Here is a 26,846-nt window from a genome sequence, read left to right as displayed (position 1 = left end):
TGTTTGAGGTGTCTTGTGAGACATCTTAAAAGAGTAACTCTAAAAAAAAAAAAACCAGAAGGATATGAATATAACAAATCTGCAAACACATCTGAGATCTCTGCATTGTATACACTTCTTTTTACCTCTTTTTTTTTAACCCATCAGAAAGAGCCCTGTTCAGCTGAGCAGGTCTGTGAGGAATTGCTCTTTCATGTGTTGGAGTGTCTGAGCAGCTGTCGGGGAACTTTGCCCCCAGGCACTTGTCCTGTAGTAGCCAGGTGTCACCAAACACACTCTGACTGAAGTCCGCAGCAGTTACCTTGCACAGCAGCCTTGTGGGTGTGAAAACAAGTCTCAGATCAAGATATCTCAAAGGACTCTGGAGCATTTGCTTTGTGTTTTTAGTTTTGTTTGTTTCCAGTGTTACCTTTGAACACTGGCAGAAAAGTTGATTCTGAGAGCCCTGATGCTCCTTGTTGTCTTAACTTGTGTAATTGTCAGGGTTTTGCATTACTTAGTGTTTCTCTGGGTCTCATTTTTCCAGCATCAAGTACTGATATATCTTCTGATTCTTGGGTACACTTTTCTGTGTTTTAGAGTTATGTTTTACAATATGTGTATTTTGCTAAAGGCCTCTAATTTAACAACTAGAGTAATTAGGAAATACAAATGGCATCATACTGCTGTATTACAACTCTTTTGCTGGCCGAGTGAAGGCATTGTGGGTTTTCTTCCTGCCTGATAAACCAGCTATTTGTAATTGCTATACAGACACATGTTTGATGAGGTATTTGCTACCCTATATTATTATTGTAAGTTATATTATTTCTTTGTTGGCATTTTTGCTGAATTGTGCTGAAAACTGGGTTAAGAAACTTAAAGCACAGATACTCAAGAGTTAAGAATCAAATAGAAAAATTACTTAAATTCTGACAAACTGTGCTTGTGTGGTTGTTTAGAGGGGGCTGGGTTTGGAATAGACCTCCTGTACAAAAAGGCTGCTCCTCTGCCTTCTGAACCATTCCTTTAGAGGATCCACAGGAGAGCCCTGGTACCTGGTTCATGTTTTACTAATCCTGCCCTTGCAGTCTTAAGTAACTGGTACTAGGACTGTCGGTCTTGTCATCTCCATATGAATGTAAACCCTTCTGCAAACATCAGGGAGAGAGGGCTTCAGATGTTAATCTGGCCAGTAGGAAGGGCACAGGAAGGATCTGAGCAATGGGTCCTTGAAAACATTTGGAAATACTCCAGTGGTACCGGGTTATTCTTTAACACTTCAGACAGCAAAGGGACAATTAATTCCAGACGGTCTAGGGAGCCAAGAGTTCAACCATAAAGCTTTGTTTGGGAAGAAAGTCTGGAGAGATCATTCTCTATTTTTTGCAATTCTAAACTTGAAATAGCAATTAATTAACTCATCTGTTGTCTTACAGGTGTAGTCAGAGTTGCCAAACTGCAGTCAGGTAGCTGATGAGTGCTGGAGGCATCATGCCACACTCCCGGACCTACAGGGGGATGCACAGAGCTGCGTGGCTCATGCCCTCCCTGGGTGTGAGGACTCACATCACACAGCCCTTCTGTTTCTGAGCAGCTTTTATCTAAGCAAAGTGTTACAGGCAGCTGCAGTTCATTGACTAATAAGAAATTAATAAAAAGGCAGCACAAATGAGGATTGCTCTGTGAAGTTACACTAAAGTTCACAGCAGCTTTTAACAGAGCTACTGCCAGCAGTTTTGATTCTTTCTGGGAGAGAATCCTTCCTAGGCCTTCTCTTAAACCTTAAAATAAGCCAGAATGATTCAGCTGTTTTATAGCAATTGCTATTAAATTTCAGGAAATGTGCACTTGGCATGTGCTGTACCCACCTGTATAGTGTACAGGCTTTGCTGTTGTAAGAGCCTGGGCTTTTAATGATGGCTTTAAGCAATTTTTGACAATGCTGAGAATGTGGCATCAAGTGACTGTCTACTCTGCCAGATTAACTGCTTCCCTTGAATCTCCTGCTTCCTGAGCCCCAGGTATAGGGAATACACAGACCACAGAGCAAGGATGTGTTTCCACAGCCCTACCCCACCCCCGTGTGCCGGTGTGTAGCAATTTAGTGAATGAAGTCTGTGGGTGGTGCCAAGGCAGTAGTGACCTCATTGGTGCCGCAGATATGTTGCAATTTCCAGGTCTGATATTTTTTTTCAAGTGTACAGGCAGTGTGAGGAGAAGCTTTCTTTTCCTGTACTCCTTACGAGGTGAGGCGTGCGGAGGTAAGCAGGGCTTGTTGCTGAACAGAGTGCATCGAACTGCAATTGAACACAACTGATTTTCACCTAAGACCAGGCTGGAGGGAGCATTCTTGCAGGAGCCTTGATCTCTGGGAATTTTGAAGGCTGAAAAAGAAATCACAGATCCCAAAACTTTCACCATGAAGAGCTTGAGAAATGTTTTCTATCTTCTCTTCTTTCATGCTGGTAAGTGCCCTCCAAAAGCTTTTGCTGTGCCATGGGAACTCTGTGTGATGTGAGCAGAAGGAAACTAGAACCACTTTAGAGCTAATTTCATATGGCCAGGAAAATAAACAGATTGAAGTAATAGAAAAGCAGTAGAAAGGCTGCATTGAACATCATGTATATATCTTGACTCATTGGTGTCAAATGTTGTATTTCCCCAGCACTGAATCAATTTCTGGTTCAGTGGTGTCTGTTTTTCACAACGATGAACAGTTCTGTAACACTTACTTTATAAAAATAGAAATAATTGCTTTATTTCACTTCTCGCGCTCTGTGCAACATGTTGACTTACTCCTGTCACTCGCAAATTGTATTGGTGAGTGCTTGTAATTTCACAAGAGGTGTAAGCACTTTTTCTGAAGCAGTCTTCAGTTCTTCAGAAAACAAATGGTCCCAGTTAATTTCTGTTTTTTTTTCCATTTTTTCTTCTGTTGAAAGCCCTTGATACTGTAGTAGTAGCTGTATAAATAGCTATTTGATGTTACACAATGTGGTATCATTACTTTGAGGAGCTATTGGGATGTTTGTCAGTGATAGTTATAGGTGTGCTAGGACTGTGAGCATATTTCAAATGGAAGTTTCCAGCTTCTGCCTTTTTAAGCTTTATATATATATCTACTGATACACAGAAGGGCCAAAATTGAGAATAACCTTGGGTTCAGACATTGACCTGATGTTTTAAGCTGGTTTTCCTTGGCAGTAGGAAGAGGCTAACTGCAGGCCTTACCTGTGCTCAAGCCCGTTTCAGATTGGCTGTCTTGTAAGGAAGAAGCCAGGATATTGCCCAGATCTGACTTTCCTCTAAGAACAAAATTCAGCAATTTGGAAAGGGACCAATAAACACTTGGTTTTGATGAGTGAGGAAAAAAACCAATGGATTCATGCCGTTTCACTATTTTGGCTGAAATACAGAGCTAAAAGAACTTTATGTTTCAGGTGTATGGCTAATGATTTTTTCATACTTTGATTCTTTACCTCCTGTGTGTCTCTATGTAAAATCAGAATGCTGAGGCTGAAAAATGGCACTTAGCATACATACACACTGAGAGACTCAGTCCCCAGTTTAATTTCTCTTTGCTTATGTTTATAAAAAGAAAACCTCAAAGTAGAAAACAGGATTTTCCTTCCACTCCCAAGGAATTAATGGTGAAAATTTCACCCCGAAAGATGAGGTAGTACAAACACTAAGTTTTTGTGAAGTGTATTTTTACCATGACCTGTTGTAGCTTTCTCCCAACCGTCTTGGTTCTCAGAATTCTTGCAACTCAGAGGTGGGCAGTTGTTTCCCCCTCTTCTGGCATATGCTGCCATGAAAGCTTCCTGTAAGCTTTCCAAGTCTGACTTAGTGTTTGTTGACAGCAGTAGAGTTGGCTCTGTCCCAGAGGAGCAGCAAGCCAGGCCCACTGTTTCAGTATTGGATCTTTTGGCATCAACAGGCTTGTTTAGTCTGCAGGCACTAAGTCAGAGGATGTGCACGGAGCACTGTCGGGTGCTATCGGAGTCATTTTTAACTTGCACTGTCAGATGTGGCATCTCGGCTGCATGGCACTGGGGGGGAAGCAGAGGGCCATTTAGAGGTATTAGAAAACCACATGATAAATGGTTTACAGCAGACTCCAGCTTAAAAATGGAAATTGTAGACAAGCAGTGGAATGTTGTGTCCCTGCTTACGAAAATGACCGTGCCTGTTTGTCCCACGCCTGCGTTTCCATTTCACCGCACTGTCTGCGCACGATGACCTCTCCCTGCAAAAGCAACCAAGTGTTTGTAGCTTTGGCACTTAGGAGGGTGACATTTAGGCCTCTGAAAGGCACCTTTCTTTCCTAATTAATGGAAATCTCCACAACTCAACTCGAGTCTCCTCATTCATGGCTCTGCCCTCCCCTTTTCCTGACTGTGGTTATGATCTCTTATGAAAGACTGTTTTGAAGGGCCAAGTTTACTTTTCTAGTTTTCATAACAAGCCTAGTGGCAAGGCTTTTGAGCACCTAAGGATGCTTTTATAATTCAGACCAATAAGGGCTAGTACAGGACTCCAAATACTAACTTGCAATACTCAAGAGTTGTCTTGAGTATCTTTGGTTTTTAGCATATCATTTTAGATAAAAATTTCACATGGTTTTAACTTGATTAAGATGGTGCATTCTGCAAGGTGTTTAAAATAGTCTGGATGCCCTGACCTGTTCCATGGTACCCATGTTTCTTATGTCAGAAACAAGTGCCATTGGATTTCAGTGTCTCAGTCTGATCTTGTGGTCAGTCAAAAAAAAAACTTCAGTATTCATGTTAATTGGATTGATAGTGGGAATCACCTCGAAGGACTCACAGTGAAATGAGCCCTGATTTTTTCTGTTTGGAGGGAGAAGCAGAATGAAAGTTTGTCTCTAAATGGTAAGTTCTGTTACAAAAGCTCAGATGGGTTTTGTAATATTCTCTCTTGGTGCTGTGTTTGCAGCTCTCGGCCTGGAGCGTGTCCGGTGGTGCACGGTGTCTGAACCAGAACTTTCCAAGTGTAATGGCATGAGCAAGGCCTTCAGGGAGGCTGGCATCCTTCCCCCTCTGGAGTGTACAGCAGGGGGCTCAGCTGCTAACTGTACCCAGATGATCAAGGTGAGCTGTGAGTGACACCAGTGTCATTAGTTTAATTTCTTCATGTGCCTAATAATAATCCCCTGGCAAGGTGCACTGTTCTGTGGTGAATGTGTGGCCCTCCAGGCAGCTGGAGGGCATTCCTGGCATTCATGGCTCTGACATCAAGGCATATCTTTTTTAAGATTAAAAAAGCACAGAAATATACATATGGACTTGAATGTCAGAATGGCCCCATGTCATCTGTTTGGCTGCTCACTGAGTCTTTAGGAACACAGCTAAGGTCTTAAATATTTCCTCCCAAATAGTAATCTTTGATTTGAGAATTGTGTCAGATTTATTTAGCAGATATTTAAGAAAGGATGGAGCTACAAGATGCAGACAGTAGTTAAAGCTGTGCTGCTTAGCCTCTAAGTAGATTGTATTTCGATAAACTCTGGATCAGACTCCCATTTCAGGGTCCTGTTATGGAAATTGCTGCATAAACAGATGAGCTGAGAGTAATCAAATCAAATCTCCCAATACTGAGTACAAGAGAAAGGCAAAGCAGCAAGTGGGGTGAGCAAAGGGCAAACTTCTGTATTAAGCTGTATTAATTCAGCTGTCCAGAGTGTGCTCAGCTTCCAAAAAGAGTGTGCCTCTGGGGAAAGCTTTAAAGACTGTGAACATGTGAATTTGCAAAATGATGTATGCAAAAGAATTCCTTCCTTTGGAGGGGGAGGAGGTAAAAAGTGGATGTTGGAAGAAGCGTGGAGGCAGGTAATCATGGTTGTCATCACTGGCAGAGTGTGGGGGAAGGGAAGGCTGGCTGGCTGTGCTAATAAAGAATGTTCTTTGTACATATGCCTGAGAACTGGGTTTTTGTGGAGATGCAGCCTGTCAAGGTCAAGAGGTTCAGAGAAAGAAAAGGAGATCTGAAAGAATAGTTTGAAAGGAGATGAGGCAGATGATTATGTGGCTAGAAAAAAATGAACAGATTTCAAGAACTGATATCTTGTAATTTTTGTCAGTGAAGCAGAATGGCTGTCTGGTTCCTAAGACTACCTTGCTGGCTCCTGATAAACGCTGTTCTTGAACAAGGGTGTCAGGCTGTATTGAAGAATGCTGAGAGCAGATACCAATACAGATGTGGATCTCACCTTGGGAATAGCCAGGGCATACTAATGTCAGATCTTCTCCAAACCACTTGGCTGATTGCATTGCACAGAGGGAGCTGTTAGATTCTGCAAAGCAGATTATACAAAGGGCTGATGATTGTCTGCTTCTGAAATATAGAGCTCACAGAATTGCATTTGCAAGCCCTTGGAAATAGCAGGCAGGCAGACAGCAGGAGTAAGTTGCTTTCTGATAAAATGAATTTTCACTGTAAGGCTTCAGACAAGACTTTGTCTTTTAGATCTCCTTTTTGCTTTTTTCCCCTTGTGCTAATAATCTACTAAATAATCAAGCCAGCCTACTCTGTGTAGGACTGTGTGGAATCCCTGAGCTGGCATCTGCACTGAACTCTGATCCTTGAGGCCAAGAAGGGAGCAGGACACAGTGGCTGAAGAGGCAGATGCTGTTTTGTAGCTCCATAACTTGGACTTAGACCTGTGTATGTGTTGGCACATGGATAAGGAAAAGACGGTTTTGATTGAAGATGTGTAACAGTTAAGAAATATCTAATATTTAACTAGGGAAGCTGACAATATTGAATGTGACCAGACCTGATTTTCAGCAGGTCTTTAAAACACTTATGTAGGTAATTCTGAAATGTTGTGACACAAAGAATTAAACTTCCTCTGAAAACAATGAAGAGAGAATTACTATCATATGTATACTTCCTAAAAAATTGTGGGTGAGTCCCATGCTTTTGCTAAATTTATTGGCAAATACTTGCTGAAAAAAAATGCCCATGTTGCTGTTCATATGTCACCTCAGCAATAATTGTGTGTTATTTAAAACTGCTTTATGCTAAAAACAACAGTAGACTTTTTTTTTGTCTTGTGCTATTTTTACAAAAGCTATTTATCAGAGGCTCCATGTCTAAACAGAGCTCAAAGATTCTGCTTTTCAGTCAGAAAAGTGCTATTTCCTATGAAAATATGGCCATATAACATACCTCATGGTTTCTGTGGTCAGCCCTTTCCATTTTATCTGCTTTACTTTTGGTCCATCACCAATTCTAGAAGCTCATTTTGTTCCCCCTGAAGGCAAGAGCCTTCTAACTCCCACCTCCTCTCCTGTCAGGTGTCCCTCCTGAACCACAGATTGTATTTAATTCCTACAGTGTGCTGTGCTCTGACCCTCACCAGTGGAGGTGTTATTCAGAAAGATTGTGTCTGTTCTTTAAGATGCAAATATCTCCCAACCCCAAATCCACTTCAAGTTCCCTTGGATTTCTTCAGCTCTCATTCATGAGAAGCAGCTCTCAGGACTCTATTGTTTCAGCTGATTAATGAATATAATCTTTTTTTTTTCTTCAAGCCAAACAAGTAAAAGATTTCAAATTACATGGCAACTTCAAATCTGGTTTAGATGTCACCATCGACATATTACCTGTGCTCCACACATTCCCTTAAAAAATGTTCAAGCTCTTTATGTGGTTCAGCCTGTGGGAAGTTGCCGTGGTGTGCTAGGCAGTCCCAGCCCTGCCCTGATCATGCTTTGCAAGCTCCCAAGGCATGGAGAAACTAAATGACCCCCTCCATGGCCAAACCAGAGGTTAAGCAAACTGAGGAGAAACTTGGAATTAGCTTAGAAATGCAGAATGTCACACTGCTGATTATTTTCTCGGCAGTATGTTGTCTCAGTGTGAAATGCCCTCTCCTGGCTCTCACAGAGGGAGCTGATCCTGCTGCCAGGGGTGTTACAGCAGTTCTGGCCCTGCTGCTGGGGGAGCCCCCATCCTGTGCTCTCCAGAGCAATCCTGCAGCTGTAGCAGGATTCCAGCAATTCCAGGTGTTACGGTCAACAGAAAATACCTGGTGTTACTGGCCACCTTCCTGAAAGTGGATGCCTCAGATTTGTATCCTCCCAGTTTGAACAGTCTTCTTAGATGCTTTCCTCCTTCTCAGGAACCCATTGCCACCTTCTCTCCCACTCACAAAATGACTTGAGCTGAGCTACAAGCCAGCAGTCTGTAGGGTGCTTTGGAGTGCACTTTGGCATTCAGATTTTGTAGCCCCAAAAAATATTATTTTGAGCTATCTGTGTATGATCTAAATATGTATTTATTTTGTTTAAATCTTCAAGCTTTGAGGCACAAGCTACAGAGGTGAATGAAACTTTTAACTGCTGGGCTTTAAGATCCTGCAGAGAGCTGCAGCATCTATTTCTAAGGTTCCTATGAACTATTAAGACTGGTGAAGCCATGATTGTGCAGGGCTGGTTTCTGCATTGCTTCTGCTGGAAGGCAGTTTTGGAGGTCTAAAATCCCTCTTGGTAAGAGTTGTTCAGAAATGTGTGTGCCCTTAAAATAATTGGAAAAAAGAAAACAGAAATGCGTATTAACTAAGGGCCTCTTCTAAATGCATGGGTACTCTGGTTGTTGATAACTACTGATAATTAAGCTTTAACATGTATTGTGCCCTTGTGTGTGCACAGGATGACTTGGCAGATGCAGTGACCCTGGATGGCCGTTTGATTTTCCAGGCTGGAAGGGAGCATGGTCTGAAACCTGTGGTTGGGGAAGTATATGATCAAGGTATATTCTGACTAAATACCTTTTAGATTACTTAAAATGCATAAGAAAGATCTTGCATTTACTGTTTGTATTTTATTTGGAGTCTTCTTGAAGACTCTAAACAGTGGGTAGTGATCAGCATCCCTCTTGGTTGCTCCTGCCTGTACCAGACAGGGGAAATAGACACAGGGCTGTGACAAAGTCTGTCCTGAAGCATTTAGGTCAGAGTAGCTGTTCCTGAAATAAGTTTGTTGGGCTGTTTTTTGTTTGTTTTTTACTGTCTCTCTGCTTTTTGTGTTCTCTTAGATTAATGAATTGCTAAACACAAATCACTAGGTTTATCTCTCAGTCCTATACATTAGAAAAATTAGATTTTGTTTTTACTAATGTATGATAACCTGCTGGAAGAAAGGAAGTACTAGGTTATGCTTCTTGTCTGGATGACCTTAAGCTTTGAGTTCCTTTCAAGGCAGAGACAATAATTCAGTGGTGATTTGTTATCATGACTAAGGGCTCAGTATCAACACATTTGTGTAGTTCAGAGCTGGATGATGCCCCCCCCCAACTTTAAGATGTAAAGGAAGGGAGAGCTCTGGAAGCAGTTTGCTGGCAGTGCTGTCCCATCACTCTATTGTGAGATGGAGCTGGATTTGTTTTGTAGCTGGGTCTTAGTGTTACCTGGCCAAAGGCATCTTCAGAAGTTGCTGTTGGGATCAGGCCATAGCATCTTGGATCATGTGCAGCAGTCCCCCACCCTGTTAAAATTATCATGACTCTGGTGAGGGACCTGTACTTTGGCTTCTCAAAACCAAATGGGCCTCAGGACCCAGAGGCTGACTATTTCCATTAGTCAGGTTATGAGCTCAAATCAGAGAAAAATGGAAGAAATGTAATGATTTCTAATCTAAATAAAGTCAGATTGAATGACCTTATGATCACTTCAAACCCTCAGCTCTTGACTGAGTTATATTAAACTGTAAAAAAAAGATAATGAAATCAGCTGTGATGCTCCAGAGACATCAGTTGACTCTGCTGTAACAAAATTAAGATCCACTATGGAGCAAATTATATTGGTTTCAATTCAATCCAGATATATTTAGAGTCATAGAAAGCTTCTTTCTGAAAAGGAACCTCACTTTCAAAGCAGAGTGACCTCCATAGTTAGAGCAGATTGCCTGTGGACTAAGACAATTCATATTGAAAAAGTTATGGGGTACATTGATTCAAAGTCAGCAGGGTCTCAGCAAGGATGTGAACACAGTGACTTCCTTGTGGGTAGGGCAGGCACAGGAGTCCAAAACTCAGTGTATGTCACTGTAATGCTGCTGTGGGGCTATACTCAGGTTGTTTCTCTTTGTTCCTGTGCTGCAGAGATTGGAACTTCCTATTATGCTGTGGCTGTGGTAAAGAGAAGCTCCAACATCACCGTCAAGAGCTTGAAGGGAGCGCGCTCCTGTCACACTGGCATCAACAGGACTGCGGGCTGGGATGTGCCAGTGGGGTACCTCACTGACACTGGGCACCTGGCAGCAGTGGCATGTGACCTTCCCAAAGGCAAGAGTTACAGGGCAAAGATCCCTTCAGCAATGCTCTCCCAATGGTCTTGGCATCCTCTGTGTGTGTACAGAAATGTGTGACTCAGCTGTTGTTTTGTTCTTTGACTTTGATGCTCCTTGTAGGATCATAATCTAGGTCTAATGAAGACTGCAGGGTTTTTGATTGTTTTAAACTTGGAAACTATCTTTTAAGAGGAAAATAACTTGTGCCTTCTGAATCTTTTTAGAGATGTTCTGTGTGGATGTGTTAAAATGAAATTGATCTTGTTTATTCATTGCTAAAAATGCCTCATTCTAATTTTGCATTTAGCTGTAAGTGACTATTTCAATGCAAGTTGTGTTCCTGGAGCAAATGGTGTGAACTATCCCAAATCCCTCTGTCAGCTCTGCAAAGGGGACTCAGTAGGACAGAACAAATGTGAACGAAATTCCCAAGAGCAATACTATGACTACAGTGGGGCTTTCAGGTAAAAATCATATCTGTCAATTTTTTTATTGCTGTACCTTCTCCATAGTCATCGTGTTCAGGCCTCACTGACAAGAAATTGAAACCACAGCTTTCAGTTGATCTTGTTAGAAAATCTATAGTTTTGTTAGGATAGCTATGCTTTTAATCTGACTGATCAAAAGTAATTCTTAACCCACTGTTTCAGGTATTAATACCTGGATATTAAAACCAAACAGATATTTAGCACATATACTGGGCAGGGAAAGCTGCTATTTGCTTTGTCCAGCAGCTGTTGATACAATCTGAGTGTTTCAGCAAGCCTTACTGACTTATCTTTCCCAATGAAATCTGATGATCTTTGGAGCCTGAGAGCTGAACTGCTGCCTTACTTGGCTATTTCAGTTATCCCACCTAACTGCTCTGAATTATTGAGTTGCTCTGCCCTCCATTTTTGCAAACCAATCTTTATTTTCTTCCTTCTCATCTGTGTGCTGTGTTTGCAGCTCCCAGTCCCCGGGTCATAGCATTAACAAGGGCAGAATTTACTTATGAGAAGCACTTGCTCCTCCCTGTGTATTCCCCAAAGGACTGTGTGACTGCCTTAGACACAGAACTGTGCTGGACAAAGAAGGTCATGGTGTTTGTCCCAGGCAGCACTGAACATGTTGTTCATATTCACCAGATGACAATGATAGTTTACTTCATGCTCCAACAGCCTCTAGTCTCTGCCTTGAGCAAAACTCTCAGCACAAGGAAATAGGTCAGTGTCTGTGGCTGATGGAACGGAGCACAGAGCCCTCAGGCTGTCAGCTGGCAGTGGCCAGAGCACAGTGGTTTTATAATGCCTCTTTGTGGTTGGATTTATATTTTTTAGGTGTTTGGCTGAAAATGCTGGAGAGGTCGCTTTTGTGAAGCACAGCACAGTGCCTGAATATACAGATGGTGAGTAATCCTGAAGCTTGTTGAGTAATGGCTGCAAGGTCTGAAATACAGTGTTTGTAATGACAGTATAATAGCAAATCTTTGTATTTTGAATTGAGAAATCAGCAAAAAAATGCTGTAATACAGATAAAATCTGAAAACAGATAAACCCTCTGAGGTGTGCACCAGGAGATAGAGATTTTCTTTAAATGCTTGATAGTTTCAGTATAAGGTGAAAGGTGGAATCTTAACCTGCTTCTGGAAACAGTAGAAACCTGTTTTTATATAGACCTGGACTCTTAAATTGCTCCAGCCTGCCAAGGGATTCAGTGGAGACTAGGAGAGAGTTATCCTGCCTTGTCTGGCACTATGTGAAAACTACCTTGAGTATAATATTGCTTAAGTATGTCTGACGCAGGGGAAAAAAAAACAAAAAAAAGTTGTACATGACCCACAACTAGGGATGCTCTTGATACTGCTGCAGACCCTGGTACAGCTCAGTGCAGTCTCACAGATGCTATAGGACTACAGGACCACAAAGGTGCACAGGATATGCTGTGCAGGCAGGAATAGCTCAGAGATGCTCAGGAGATGGGTGTTCTGCTCCACGTGTGCAAGTGAGGCTTGGAGCAGGCTTGGAGCCAGGAGCATGGGCCCCACCTGATGCCTGTTCCTTAAGCACATCCTGGCTGGTTTCAGGGAGGAGCCTTTCTCCCTGGGCCCAGCGGCTGCGCTCCCGGGACTTCCAGCTGCTGTGTCGCGATGGCAGGAGAGCTGATGTGACAGAGTGGAGGAGCTGCCACCTGGCCCGAGTCCCCGCTCGGGCCGTGGTCGTGCGGCCTGACACAGACGGGACAGTTCTCTTCCAGCTCCTAAACCAGGGACAGGTAGGAGGCCGTTTCTTCATTGCTCCTGTGTGTTTTAGAAGGGCTCTCCCGGCTGCCTAAGCAGACTGAAAGTGGGATATCTGAGCACCTTTGGCTCTACGGGGTTTGAAGGTGTATGGGATGTCACACGTCCCACATAGAGCAATGTTGTGACACGTGCTTCTTTCTTTAACATTACAGCAAAGATTTAATGGGGTGGGCGCCAAGTTTCGGATGTTTGACTCAGCAGTCTACAAGGCCCAAAATCTTCTGTTCCGAGATGCCACCACAGAGCTTGTTGCAATCACAGCTCAGAATTACCAGGCATGGCTGGGTGAGGAGTATCTTCGTGCCATGCAAGCTCTGAGCTGCAACCCCAATAGTAAGTTGTCTGTAGGTTCCTCTTTATAACCAAACAAGCAAAGACAGCTGATAACACAGATCATCTTGATTCTGCTTTATTTTCTTCTCACTTTTGGAATGTTACGGCAAGATGCCAGTCTGATCTTTGAGCATGGGCAAAGATCACTTTCGGACCTAGAAACAATATTGCATTGCAGAACATTTTCCGGTGCAAATTGGCCAACTTCATTATAAGATGCAGGCATTTTCTACCTTTTCTTGCTGTATGAGAGGCATTAATCTGGTAAGCTGCTACTGCTGCCTGGTACTTAATTTCTTACCTGCTGACAAGGGGAAATAATAATGTGCTGCTGCACAAATCCCCAGGTAGTCTATAAATATGGATGAATGGATTCCTAACAGAGGATTTCCTCCCTAAGCTGAAAGAAACCCTCAGTTGTTCTTTATTGAAGCATTATGGTCTTTCATGCTATCAGAAGAAAGTAGAAATTACTTGATGCGCATTATGGGAAAGTCAGAAACAAAAGTTGCAAGAATCTTTGCCTTAAGAAGCTTAAAAGTCCTGGCAACTGAGCCTCCCAGATGTGATCTGTGTTGTGGCAAAGCCCCTCACCTTCCTGATTTTTCTCTTTTGGGCATTGCTCTGTGACTGTCAGATGTGAGGAAGCTTGTATTCAGGGTGGCTTTTTGCTGCACTACACTAACATACTATAGCTGGATTTAATGGTCAGCTATTGTAGGAACAGTTGTTCCTTTGCTGTGGAGAGGTTTGCAGTGTGGACATAACTGCTCATCGGGGAGTGCCCTGGCTCCTGGTCAGGTGTAAGTCTGAGCTGGAGGGATGAGGAGCAACACAGAAGCAAATATTTTCAATAACATGAATGGGACACGTGACAGTGGGCAGTGTGAATCCTTGTTGTGTATTGCAAAGAAAGTGAATGTTGCATTTGCTTTTCAATTTTGTGCAGCAGTGCCAGAAAGCCTGAACTGGTGTGTTGTATCCACTGAGGAAATTTGGAAATGTGGTGAAATGGCCGTTGCCTTCAGAAAAAAGAATTTGAAGCCAGCAATTCAATGTATTTCAGCCAAGACAAAGGAAGAGTGCATGGAGCTGATCCAGGTAGATTGCTACAATCCTTGTGCTATAAACCAAATGAGCAGAAACTGCTCTCTGCTGGGTGAGTGAGGTTAGATATGTGCACTCCCTTTGGAGACAGGCAGGAACATTGGATTTGAAGGAGATGATCTGTAGGTCAGATGCTCTGAATGAGCCTGAACCCTGATGGTCTTCAGTTGTCATGAGGGCACTGTGTATGTGAAATCTCCTGTCCCTGTTTCACTGATGATGCTTTATGCACATTTAGGAGGTTTTCTTTAGCAGTGTGATATTCTTTTGCTGTAAGCCTTGCCCTTCAAGTTGCCACACATGTGACCATAAAGGTGTCATCATTGTAGCAGGGAAAGTATGTGCTGGGTTTTTTCACAGAAATGGTATATTTTATTTTTCAGAAAAAGGAAAGTGATGCTGTAGTTCTGGGTGGAGCTGATATTTACACAGCTGGGAAGACATATGGCCTTGTACCAGCTGCTGGAGAAAGTTACTCTGGTAAGAAGATCCAGAAACATAAATATTGACTTTTTTTCTAGGGTGTTTGAAAACAGTACTAAAAACATAGTCCTTTGTTCCCAGCCCTGCTGGGAAATCTGTTTTCAAAGGAAATAATAATTATTCCCCTCACATCATGGATAGAGGAGGATATGAGATTAGCTTCTGCATTAAGGGTATTTTCATGTCCTGCTGCAGGACCAGGTTGAGTTTGTGGCAATTTTGAGTCTTGTATCTCTTCATTTGTTTTTTGAATTCTGAAAAAAAAATATTTTCAGTGGAAAAAAAATAGTATTTACAAAGTCAAAATATTTTTAAGATAAGCAAAAGTACAGAAATTGCAATAGGTTCTAGTTAGAAGCAAACCCTTCCTGTCCATGTGCCTGCTTCAGAGTCACTGATTAAGAGGGCTTGTGTCCACAGTGTCATTAAGGCAGAGTCTAAATTTGCTGCAAAACTCACAGAAGTTTTAATGCAGGTATGAAGATTTCACATAAAAATTACTTATTGAAGCAGATTTGCTGAGATACCCTACACATTGTTTTTCAGAGGAATGTATTTCTAAGAACTGCTGGGAACAAGAACACTTTCATCATCTTGTCTGTAGATTATTCAGCTCAGGTGTGCAGCAGTAACAGCTTACAGACCAGAGGTGAATGCAGCAATGTGAGCAGAAGTGAAGAGTAATTCCAAGTACACCTATGCTGCCTGACTAGCAGATTGTTGGTGCAATTGAAGTTGCCACCATATGATTGTAATGGATCCACGGATGATCACTAAGCTGTGGGAATGCATAAGGGAAGCTGTAATGTGTTGTGGTTTTGTTTTTTTTTATTTTTTTTATTTTACAAGCTAATGACAGCAGCAATGCATACTATGCTGTGGTGTTAGTGAAACGAAATGCGTCCAATGCATTCACCATCAGTGACCTGAGAGGGAAGAAGTCCTGCCACACAGGACTGGGGAGAAATGCTGGATGGAATATTCCCATTGGTATACTAATTAAGAGGGGATTTATTAAGAACAGAGACTGTAATGTTCCTCAAGGTAAGACAATAGTAATACATATTAAAAAGATAGTAACAGTCTAATGATAAACTTAAATTAGGGACGTGTTTTTGATATTTCATAGCTCTATATTAATCATATCTGTTTGTGAAGGAGTATTGTGTTTTTAATATAATGACTTGAAATTTTAAGTTTGCCGCCATTGTGGACTAGTGGAGGGGTCTGAGAAGGTTACATCTAACACAAAACTATTCCTTCCTTTATCACAAAATAATTGGCTAATTTAGGTTGGAAGGGACAGTTTGAGGTCATCTATTCCAAGGAACTGCATAAAAGGTCTGGTAGTTCATATTGCTCACGGCTGTGTCCAGGCAGGTTCTGAGTAAGTCCTAGGACAGAGATCACACACAACCTCTCTGGACCCTGTCCCTCTACTTGACCATCACTCGTACAAAGGATTTCTTTTCTTATACCTAATCGGAATTTTTCTTCTCATAACTTTAATCTGTTGCTTCTCATCCTTTTGCTCTGCACCCCTGAGAAGGAACTGGCTCTGTCTTCCTGAAAAACTCACTATATAGATGAAGATAACAATACATTGTTAGTTGTCTTTATCTCCAGGCTGATCAAGTCCAGCTCTCAGCCCGGTAAATGCAAGTTGTGTTTCAGCCCTCTGAGCATCCTGCTGTCTTTCCACTGTATCAGCTCTGTCCATGTTCTTTTAACACTGGAAGCTCAGAGCTTGCCACAGATATCAGAGGAGAACCTTCACTTCCCTGACTGCTCCCCCAGCACATCCCATTATCCCAAGCATCAGTGATACATCCCTGTCCAGTATTTTATTGCATTTATTTTCTAATTGCATTAGGGAATGAAATAATGTAGCACAACAAGAAAAAGATCTGTAAACATGGAACTCCACATTCTAATTTTGCTTGTCTTCTTCTTATCTATTACCTAGGAATCTCTTTGGTTTCATTACATAGTCAGCTAAATAGTGTTCTAAAAACATTTTAAAAGTTCTAGTTTGTGAATTCCAGTAAGGCAGCTGTAACTTGTATTTCTAGTGTTCTACTGAAACCTGCATTGGTTATAACTTCATGATATTGTATCTGCTTTTTTTTTTTTGTGAAGAGCCCACACTTTTCACTCCTTATGTTGGTTTTGTCTTCCCCCAGCCGTGAGTGAGTTTTTCTCTGCCAGCTGTGTGCCCTCAGCTGAGCAGGACAATTACCCAGCAAAGCTCTGTCAGCTGTGTATTGGAGATGAGAGTGGAAACAACAAATGCAGTGCAAGTAGCCAAGAACGTTATTACAGCTACAGTGGAGCCTTCAGGTAACTGGTACCCACAGCTGTGACTCAGTGTGTCAGCCTCCCAAAATGCAAGGAGTGCCTGGTTTCCATCCCAGTCAGCAGACAGAGGTTATTGTTGCTGCAGCAGGTGCCATAAATGAGAGGTGGGATGTGTGTCCCCAGATGTCCTTACCAATGCAGGTTTGGCATGAGGCATTACACTGACTCATGTCACAGCTTTTGCCAGCTGCCTTGCAGACAGCCAGATGGCCAACAGCCCAACCTGTGTATCTGCACAGAGCACCCACCTTGTGAGCACCAAGTAGATCTTTGCTGGCCTCCAGTCTTGTGTAATCTAGTGGGACAGGGAGTCTGCCACTCTGCATGGGCAGGTCATCCACAGGGAGCTCTAGCAGGGAAACAGACACAATAGCCAGGATCTGGGTGCTGCAGGTCCTTGCAGAGAGTGACAGGCTCGTGACAGGGAGCCTGGAGTGTGTCTTCACTACTCTGATTCACTGGTGGCTATAGCTGAAGGTAGATTTCTGTACAACACAAACAGCTATGGCCAATGTTCAATTACCAAATCTTCTTCAAAACAAAGCATGTTAAAAATAGAAGGGGGGAAAATAATATAAAATAGAGCAAGTACTTTGTGCAACAGTGTACATGTACAGATGGGGCCATACCCAAAGACTGTGAAACTAGATATGGAAGGAGTACTTCCTTTTCCTGACTTTCACCTTGGAAGGTAATGGGGCATGTAACAGCTAAAAGCCACCTTTTCCCTTCAGGGAAGAGACTTCAACAGCAGCTGCCTGGTAAATAATGAAGTGTTAGATTTTGAGAACTACTTTTTGCAAATCTATTTAGTTGAGTCCAGATGCTCTGCTGGGTACAAGCCTTGCAGGCAAACTCCAGATCCTCTGCTGCTCCCAGTCACAAGATGAATGAGCAACAAATGCTGTTACAGGCTGCGGGAGCCTTGCTCATAATTCTAAGATTGTGCATTTGATAATAGTGCCCATACAGTCAAACTTTATATGGAGATCACTTTTTTTGTTTTTGAGGGAGAAGGTGCTTAATTCATTGAGAGATGTGGGAAGTTCTAAGTATTTAAAAGGGTAGAATTTGGGTGAAAAAATGGAGGTTTGCAGTCTTCTACAAGGGAAAGGTAGATCTATCTGTGACACTTACATGATCCCCTCTGAAAGAAGAATGGATTATGGAAGGTGTTTGAGATGGACTTAAAATTCAGATTTCCAGATTACTTCAACTCTGGCTGTCTTCAGACTAATGTGATTGAGGTGTGAGAGGCCATTCAGTTTGTGTATATCCCACTGTCTGGGGCAAATTAAACTGCAGAGAGTAGTGAAAAAATGTGTTAGGAAAGCTTTTTCTGATGGGGAAATGCACTGAATAGCCCCACTGAGTCCTTGTTCTCTGTGTGACAGTGTCAGCCACATTGTGATTTACCACATTTGATTAGAACTGTTGATGTTAAACTAGGTGCAATTGAAATACATGTACTTTGGGTAACTGTTACCAGTCATAACTTTCTCTTGTATTTTGTACTGCATAAGCCATACACAGTTACAGCTTTACATCTATTTCATTGGTTTCATTATTTTGTTTTAGGAAATGCTTCTTGAAAACACTTACAGAATAAGCTACATAGGACATGGTCTTAAGATCCTTTGGCATGGTGGGCTATTTCTCCTTCAGAAAATTAGAATAAACTGAACTTAGTTCTGGAACAATTACCTTGGAAATTGCAGTTAGATTAACTGGAGATCTCCAGTGTACAGGGCTGTGAATGCTGCACTGAAGATCTTCTGTTTCTTGACTTATCTAAAATTGGTCTGTCTTGTTGTTTTCCGCACTGCTTTTAATATTTTTTTTCTACTCTATTCCACTCTTGAAATTTGTAGTTCAGTATTTTTTATTATTTTCTCTCCATCTAAGATGCTAAATTTCTCTGGTTCTTCTTAATAACTTTGGGTCCAGTACATTTCCTTGCAGGAATGCCTGTAAAAATATTTCATTCTAAACCTATGAGTTATTAAAAAAATGTGGTTCACCTAAAGATGCTTTGAATTGAAAGCATTTATATCTTTGACTTCCTTTAGGTGCCTGGTAGAGGATTCTGGGGATGTGGCCTTTGTGAAGCACTCGACAGTGTTTGAGAACACAGATGGTACTTAGTTTTACGTGTTTCTATATTATAATTCAGGTTTTTTTTTCTTGCTTTAAAGCATTAATTGCTTGGCAATGACCAGTTTCTTTTTTTCAGGTAAAAACAGTGCTAGTTGGGCCCAAAAGTTGAAGTCCAGTGATTTCCAGTTACTGTGTCCAAATGGTGCCCGTGCTGAAGTCACCCAGTTTGCTGATTGTCACCTGGCTCAGGTGCCAGCTCAGGCCGTTATGGTTCACCCGGATGTCAATGTTTTTGCTCTATATGGACTGCTGGACAGAGCCCAGGTACTAATAATCCATTTATTTTTAGGGGGGAGTTATATATGGTCTTACACAGTCCAAGGATAAAGACAATAGGACCACGGTGCCTTATCCTGCCTCATGGCACTGGCAGAATGTGCACAGCCCTGTTGGGAGTGTGGCAAGAAGGTAAAGTACAGCCCATGTAATGTGCCCAGTAAAACCACCCTGGTGCACAAGGGATTTCAACTTTTTGCCTAGCCACTGGTTGCAGTAGTAATTTGATGGAGCTTAAGGTGTTTTCTCATGGCTGTCCCCTGTTTCTGTGTTGTGCCAATGCTTCTCCATTCTGGAATTTTCCTTGGAATGCAGTAGAACTTTGCTGGGTTTTTTTATGCTGCAGCCATGTGCATGGTAAACCATGCAGGCAGAGTGTGCCTGGCTGCCACAGCAAGGTTCCTTCTTCTCCATCCTGAAGTTAATTAGTTCAAAATTGAGACTGAGCAGTATCTCCATGCTAGGCTTCAGTCATGTCTGTAACTCCTGGGCAGCCAAACCCTATATTGCATAACAATATTGAGGCAAGAGAATTTTTTAAAAACTACAGCTCTTTTTCCAGAGAGTAACTAAAAACACAAAATCACAAATGCTGTTCTTGTAATTGCCAGTGGCAGAATTCTGTATCTGATCTACTGAAGCGTCTCAAAGTAAATGTGTAAGAGAGATTCTGCAAATGTGTATGAATTTTTCATCTACAGAATGGTTCCTGTCATCTTTCATGTTATATGACAGGATTATGGCACTTCATCTTGCAAAATACTGAGAATTTTTCATTATTTTTAGGTCTACTTTGGAAACAGCAGCAATGGAAATGGATTCAAAATGTTTGATTCTTCAACTTTTCAGGGAAAAGACTTGATTTTTAAGGATTCTGCTGTTGGAATTGTGCCAGTGAAAGAGAGGAGGACATACACAGAATGGCTGGGGAGTGAATATATTGAGTCCCTTGAAGGGATGCAAACACCCCAGTGCTCTGGGGCAGGTAATAAGGTAACACAGTACTTGTTCATGGCTACTGTCATTCCCCTGCTTGTTTTATGTCAGATACAATGCTTGGACTAACACAGTCCAAGTGGGAACTTCCAGGCCACCTCTGCTCCTGCCACCTTCTCTTCAGAAAAGCTGCTGTCTGGATAACATGCTGTGCTACCATGTGAATGTCTCTTCCTGCCTCTTTGCAGAGCAAGTGCCAACAGCATCTGCTCATCAGGGAGTGGGGTAGGGCTGGAAGCTGCCCCTGTCTGTGTGGATGGGGTGGAATTTGGGGCAGAAACCAGCAATACAGTATCAACATGGTTTACAAGATCAGTCTAAAACTGGAGCATCTCTGCCATTGTTGCTGATACTGAACCACCCAGGATTCCCAAGAACTGTTAGATGGATTCAGCGTTTCTGACCTATAGAAGAATTTTCAGAACTCTCTTGTGTAGTGAATTCTCTCTCTAGCGGCCTCTTGGCTGGCTATGCTCCGACTCCACATCCCGGCTTTACCCATCCTACTCTGCTTCTCCTGAGCTCTGCTGCCACAGAGGTAAGTGCACAGAGAATAGACAGGCTGTGAATAAAGACCAGTCCAGCTTCTCCCATGGACAAAGTCTTCTACCTTCCAGCAGAAGAAAGTAGGGGAAATTTCCAAAGTCACTGGATGAAAAAGAAGCACAGAGAGACTGGAAGGGGGATTACCCTTTGACAGAGAAAAAAACAAAGCCAAACACAAGCATCCACTGAGTTGACTGACTTTCCATATCCAGTGCTCTCATGGCTGGCCAGAGATGTCCTGTGATCTTCAGTTTGATGCGGCCTTCATCAAGAACTTCATGACTGTCCTTCTACATGGGGCAATGCCTTGTGCATGAAATTTGTATTTGCTGTAGGTGAAACTAAGTACTTCACTTCTGAGTAGCCTTTTCTACTGGCTGTAGTATTCAGGTTTTATTTTTATCCATAGCTGCACTAACCACAGATATTGCTGTGCTGCTGGCAGGCACTTTCCTTCCGACTGTAGAGACCACCTCATGATCCTGGGATGAACGGATACGTAGTGTAATAAAATCCTGGTAAAGCCAGATAGCAATCACATAAATAAGTGAAAATAGCAAATAAATATGAAAAGTAATCACACTTTAACCAGCTTGGTAGCTAAACTACTGCTTTTCTGGGATATGAACATTTGCCTTTCCCTTCCACTGCCCACTGTTCCATTGCTCCCAGGAAGCTGGAGCGGGACACAGACTGATCCCAGCCCCCGGCTGTGCCCGGTGGGGTCAGTGTGTCTGTGCAGGGAGCAGTGGCGCCGTGCCCAGCACTCAAACCCAAGACTACGGGCAAGCAGTGCCCAGCTGTGGCCCCTGCTGTATTTCTTCTTGTGCTTCTGGTCACTTGTGGAACAGCTGCTGAACAGGAGCCGGCGTGTGCCCGGGTGGCCAGTGGCATCCTGTCTGGCCTGTATCAGGAACGGTGTGGCCAGAAGGATCAGGGCAGTGATTGTCCCCTGCATTTGGCAGTGGTGAGGCCACACCTTGAGTGCTGTGTCCAGTTCCGGGCCCCTCAGTTCAGGACAGGCATTGAAGTGCTGGGATGCACCATTCCAGAGAACCTCCTGAGCATAAGTCCCATGGGGAGCAGGGGATGGGGGTGTTTAGCCTGGGGGTCGGGCTCTTCTCCCTTCCGTGACAGGACGAGAGAACATATTCATAGAACTCGGACTCTCAAACTGTGCCGGGGCAGCTCAGGATGGACATCAGGAGAAGTTCACAGAAAGGGTGACTGACACTGGAATGGATGGCCCGGGAGGTGGTGGAGTCACGGTCCCTGGAGGTGTTTAAGGAGGACTGGCCGTGGTGCTGGGTCCCGGGTGATCCCGAGCCCTTCCCAGCCTCGCTGATCCCGGGATCCCGTGGCTTTCGGCGGGGGGCGCTGCGCATGCGCGCCGGGCTCCCGCTGCGGCGCCTCGTCCGTGCGCCGCGCGCCCCCTGGCGGTGCGGTGCGAGGGGCCGCGGTCGCCATGGTGGCGCGGGCGCTGTGGGCGCTGCTGGCGGCGCTGCGGGCGGGCTGGTGCCTCCTGCCGCAGAGCGGGTACCTGCACCCCGACGAGTTCTTCCAGGCGCCCGAGGTCATGGCAGGTAAGGCGAGCGCCCGGGACGGGGTGGTCCCGCGCGGGCTCGAAGCGGCGCGGGCAGCGTGTCCCGCAGCGCCGGCCAGGCGGGTGTTCCCGGGGATCCCGCCCTGGCGCACAGCGAGTCCCGCAAGCCGCGCAGACAGAATCCGCAGGGCTGGCCGGGTGGGTGGGTTCCTGCTCTGTTCTGTCACAGCGAGCCACATTACTATGAAAGGCTTCTCGATGCTTTGTAAAAATGAATGGTACGCTCCTAGAAATGTCAAGGTTGACACCAGTTTCAAAAGTTTAGAAGCTGCTCTGTATTGTGATACCTCTTATACCAAGTAATATCCCTAATGCTGAATTTCTGAATAAAATATATTATCTATATGTATTTTTTATTATCTATATGTATTTTTCTCTTCCTCTGTAGGAGATATTTTAAATCTACAGGTCTATTATCCATGGGAGTTCCTTACCAACTCTCCTTGCAGAACAGTTGTTTTCCCATTAATGACATCAGGAGTTACGTACTGGGTGATCAAGTCTTTGCAGCAGTTGGACATATGTTCAAGTTGCATCAACAGCTACACTCTCCTTGTATCTCCTCGCCTGCTTTTTACAATCTTTTCTTTCATACTCGACTATAGCGTTTATCGATTGGCCCCTTTCTGGGGAGCAGATCCGTGGAAAGCGCTGGTGCTTCTTGCTGGATCCTATGTCACGCTGGTGTTTTATACAAGAACATTTACCAACACACTTGAAGGACTTCTCTTTGCTCTTCTCATGGTACTGGTTTCTTCAAGGAAGTCCAGTGGCTGCTCAGCAGAGCCTACAAGCAGCTCTCTCATAGGTGTCATAACAACTGCTGGGTTTTTCAACAGGCCAACCTTTCTAGCATTTGCTCTAATGCCTCTGCTTTACTGGGCTGGTTTAATTGTTGACTCTCAAAAGAGCATTAAAACTCTCATAAACCACTTCTTGAAGTTTATCCTATGTGCATGTTTTACTGCTTTTGTTTTCATAACTGCTGACACCTTCTATTTTACCTCCGTGAGCTTAGACAACATCTACAGCACTAACAAGAGCAGCCTAATTGATATAATCATTCAACTGCATGACAGAATGGTAGTAACTCCCTTCAATTTTCTCAGCTATAATCTTAATCCTCATAATCTTGCACTGCATGGAAGTCACCCACGAGTTACACATTTTACAGTCAATGGAGTAATGCTGTTTGGTATCTTACATATTCTGGCCATCAGTGCTGGCTTTAAAATGCTAAAGAAATATGTCCACCAGTTAATGCTGGTCAGATGGCGTTGCCATGGCCTGCCTGGGCTCCTGGTGCATTCGGAGGGCAGTCCAACGTTGCTGCTGTTTTATTTTGTTCCTTTGGCATTTCTCTCCCTGTTCAGTCACCAGGAGCCTCGGTTTCTCATCCCTCTCATCCTGCCGTTGGTCCTGTTCAGCGCGTCACCAAACAGAGCTGTGAAATGGAAACTCCTCATTGTTCTGTTCAACCTTCTGGGGGCACTTCTGTTCGGGTGCTTGCACCAGGGAGGGCTCATTCCCTGTTTGTTTCACTTGGAGCAGCTCATCCATTCTCCAGCATCCTCAAGGCATCCGCAGCACTACACTCTGCTTTTTGCACACACCTACATGCCTCCAAGGTCTCTGCTCAATATCAAGAAGACAGATGTGCACGTGGAAGTCATTGACATGGCTGGGGCTGGAGAAGAAGCCCTCTGCCAGACAGTACAGCAGCAAGCAAGCAATTTTGCCTGCAGTGACTGCCACATCTTTATTATAATCCCTGGTACTGTCAGAGCCACAATTACAAAATGTGGCGTCTCATTCAAGAATGAGACTTTGATATTTCCTCACTTATCAATGGAAGACCCACCACAAATACCTGTCCTAGCCAGTGGAAATTGGAGGAGTCAGTTAGGACTTTACATCCTTGAGCTAAACAGAGATCATCAGAGACTTTAGATTTTAGGAGAACAAAGTTTTAGTCCTTCACTTCATTTGGGAACTGTCTGATGGTGGTGTGAGACCTTCTTCTCTCATACACCCCCCTTTCAGCATCAGCAGTGGCACGGGGAGCTCTCCCACATCTCTTTATTCCCATTCCTCCCACTCTTAGGGTAGCCAGTTCTGGATCGAATCTGCTTAAAATTTGACTTACTCAACCCTGTGCTATTTCATATGAACTTTTGTAATTCTCCTGATGAGAGAGTATGAATTCAGAGCCCACCAAAACTGTGACTGAAGCTTAGCTATTTCCATGTGAAGTTTATTTTTGAAAGCTCTAATAATCTGGCAGGGTTTGGGGACTGTGGGATGTTTACTGATAATAGGCATGAATTCAGATGCTGGAGAGAGGTTACAGTTTTAGATAAAAGCTGGTCTGATTCAGTAATCTTTTATTTTATGCTCTTAAAAATTCATTAGACCAGACTGCAGTCACCACTGCCTTGGGCGGGTCTGTCTTGAAAAACCCCCAGCACTGATCTGGCAGAATCTGATTTAGAACATGGAGGATGCTTCAGTCTAAATACTTGTGCTAAATCCTAAAATCCAAGCTTTGCGTGTTTAGCCTTCCTTGCCACAGTTCCATCCTCGTGAACGTGCTACCCACGTTCCGCCCGGGCAGCTCGGGCGGGCAGCACCGTGATGGCATTAAGGGTGGGCGGTGTTCGCGGCTGCAGCTCGGGCGCTCCTTCCCTTGCGCGCTCCCGCCGCTCTCGCAGCCGTCGCTGCTCTGCCACGACTGTCTCCTGCGGGAGCTGGATCGAGGAGCTGCGCAGACAGAAAGCGGGTAACTGGGAGGGATTTGATCCTTCGTGCCATTGCACCAGAAGCATTTCTGAACGGGCTCGGCACAGGTCAGAGATCCCCCCCGTTCTGCTGCCGTGGAGGGAAGGCAGCCTCGAGGGAGGAGCCGCATCCGCTGCGCCCTCTCCCCGTGCGCTGACTGCTCCCATGAAATCAGCTCAGTGGCAATGACAGCTCCTATCTTGGCTTTCCACTGGAAAGCAGTCCCTTTTTAAACTGGACACCAACAACTGGGCTTCAGCTGACAATGATGTATATGCTCAATAGCACAGCATGACCTACAATATTTGGTTTTGCCTACGTGAACTTCCGGATCCAAAACATCCTGACTTGGCACACGCGTTGTAGATCAAGCCTCTCTCTCTGAAACAAATCTGACACTTGAATTATTTCTGCTCACAAAGGTGGTAATGCTTCTGGCAGTTCTTCACCCACACAACCTTACATAAGGTCTTAAGAGCCAGGTTTTCAACAGAGACAAGAATAATACAGGTTGATGCCAGGCTCTAAAGAGAATCTAGGAAAAATGAATATATGAATGGTCTGTATTTTGCAAGCTATAGGTATGACCTAGATGTTTAGGGAACATGGCTCTTGTTTTCTTGTAAAGCATTTTGTCTTGTGTTGCCTCTATGTTCATCCTACATAGTTCACTCTTCACCGCTGCCTGCCTGTAAGTTAAAGGTGTGTGTTTGAGGGCAGGCAGGGGGAGAGGTGCCTGTCTTTGTACTGGTGACTCACAAAGTAGTGTAAGTAATTGTGAAAGCATTGTGACAGCAAATGTATTTTCCAAGTTAGTTTTCTTTTTGTTCTCTTACACTGGGACAACACAACTGTGTGCCACAGCAGGTGCTCCATGTCCTGCTTCCCATTTTCAGCTTTCTTAAATAACTTAAATCTTATACATTATTTTCATAAAACTTAGAAATTCTGGCAGTCTGAGTGGGGTACATCTTTAAACTCTTGGGGGATGTAATGGAGCACCATTCCCACGGGATGATTACTTCTCTACCACTGCACAGGTAACCTGCAGAGAGCCAGCAACAGAATCTGGACTACAAACACCAGCTCAGATTAACAATATACTGCTTCTGTCTTGCCAGCCAGACCTTTGCATTTACACTGTAGATGCAGTTTCTCCATCCATGCTGGAGGTTTAATTTTACCAGCAATGCAGAAAACTACAAAACTACTAGGTTCTTCCCACCTGAGATGATAAAAGGAGTGGAAATTACCCTCTCCAGTTAACTGAGCCTCTGCTCAGCTGGATCAGTGAAACATGCTCTGAAGGAAGGTTAACTGCTGTAGTGTCATAGATGTTATCAGATAGTGTCCTAAGCAAACCTTCCCCAGGTATTATATGTGATGGATGTATCATTTTCCATTATGTATCTGTATTTTCATTTATATGTAGAATAGCTCTATTGGTAATTTTTTTCTCTGTAAACCTTTCTTGCTACAATAGACTTGAGGTGTGCTTTTAGGATAGTTACTGAATCTCTTACACCTTCCTGTAAGATGTCTGTTATCCTGTCCATCATCATCACTTAAAGCCCTTTTTGTAACAAAACTGTATCAAATATAGAGTATTACTCCTGTATAAACAGACATT

General features: G+C 43.5%; 2 protein-coding genes across 4 annotated transcripts; both read left to right on the top strand.

Moving 5' to 3' along the window:
• Positions 1-34: 34 nt before the first annotated feature.
• Positions 35-21,417, top strand: MELTF (melanotransferrin). Of its 3 annotated transcripts, XM_085587738.1 has the most exons (16): positions 35-2,228; positions 2,317-2,447; positions 4,942-5,096; positions 8,661-8,760; positions 10,111-10,293; positions 10,606-10,762; positions 11,618-11,685; positions 12,364-12,551; positions 12,732-12,912; positions 13,862-14,013; positions 14,403-14,499; positions 15,352-15,546; positions 16,686-16,842; positions 18,930-18,997; positions 19,094-19,281; positions 20,080-21,417. In XM_085587738.1, the coding sequence occupies exons 2-16, from the start codon at positions 2,402-2,404 to the stop codon at positions 20,356-20,358; spliced, it is 2,214 nt and encodes a 737-aa protein (XP_085443864.1). In that variant the 5' UTR covers positions 35-2,228; positions 2,317-2,401; the 3' UTR covers positions 20,359-21,417. The 3 variants fall into 3 exon arrangements, with proteins under 3 accessions (XP_085443864.1, XP_085443863.1, XP_021392578.3); XM_085587737.1 differs by having other exon boundaries at positions 35-5,096; positions 13,865-14,013; XM_021536903.4 differs by having other exon boundaries at positions 35-5,096.
• Positions 21,418-21,558: 141 nt separating this feature from the next.
• PIGZ (phosphatidylinositol glycan anchor biosynthesis class Z (Gwada blood group)) lies at positions 21,559-26,842 on the top strand. Its single transcript, XM_021536811.3, has 2 exons — positions 21,559-22,418; positions 22,827-26,842. Exons 1-2 carry the CDS (start codon positions 22,301-22,303, stop codon positions 24,386-24,388), a joined length of 1,680 nt encoding a protein of 559 aa, XP_021392486.3. The 5' UTR covers positions 21,559-22,300; the 3' UTR covers positions 24,389-26,842.
• The last annotated feature ends 4 nt before the right edge of the window (positions 26,843-26,846 follow it).

This window comes from Lonchura striata, chromosome 9 (genome assembly GCF_050655825.1).
Source record: "Lonchura striata isolate lonStrDom1 chromosome 9, ASM5065582v1, whole genome shotgun sequence".
Taxonomy (NCBI): Eukaryota; Metazoa; Chordata; class Aves; order Passeriformes; family Estrildidae; genus Lonchura; species Lonchura striata.
The sequence above is the reverse complement of the archived record's forward strand: the minus strand, read 5'-3'. Positions and strand labels throughout refer to the sequence as shown.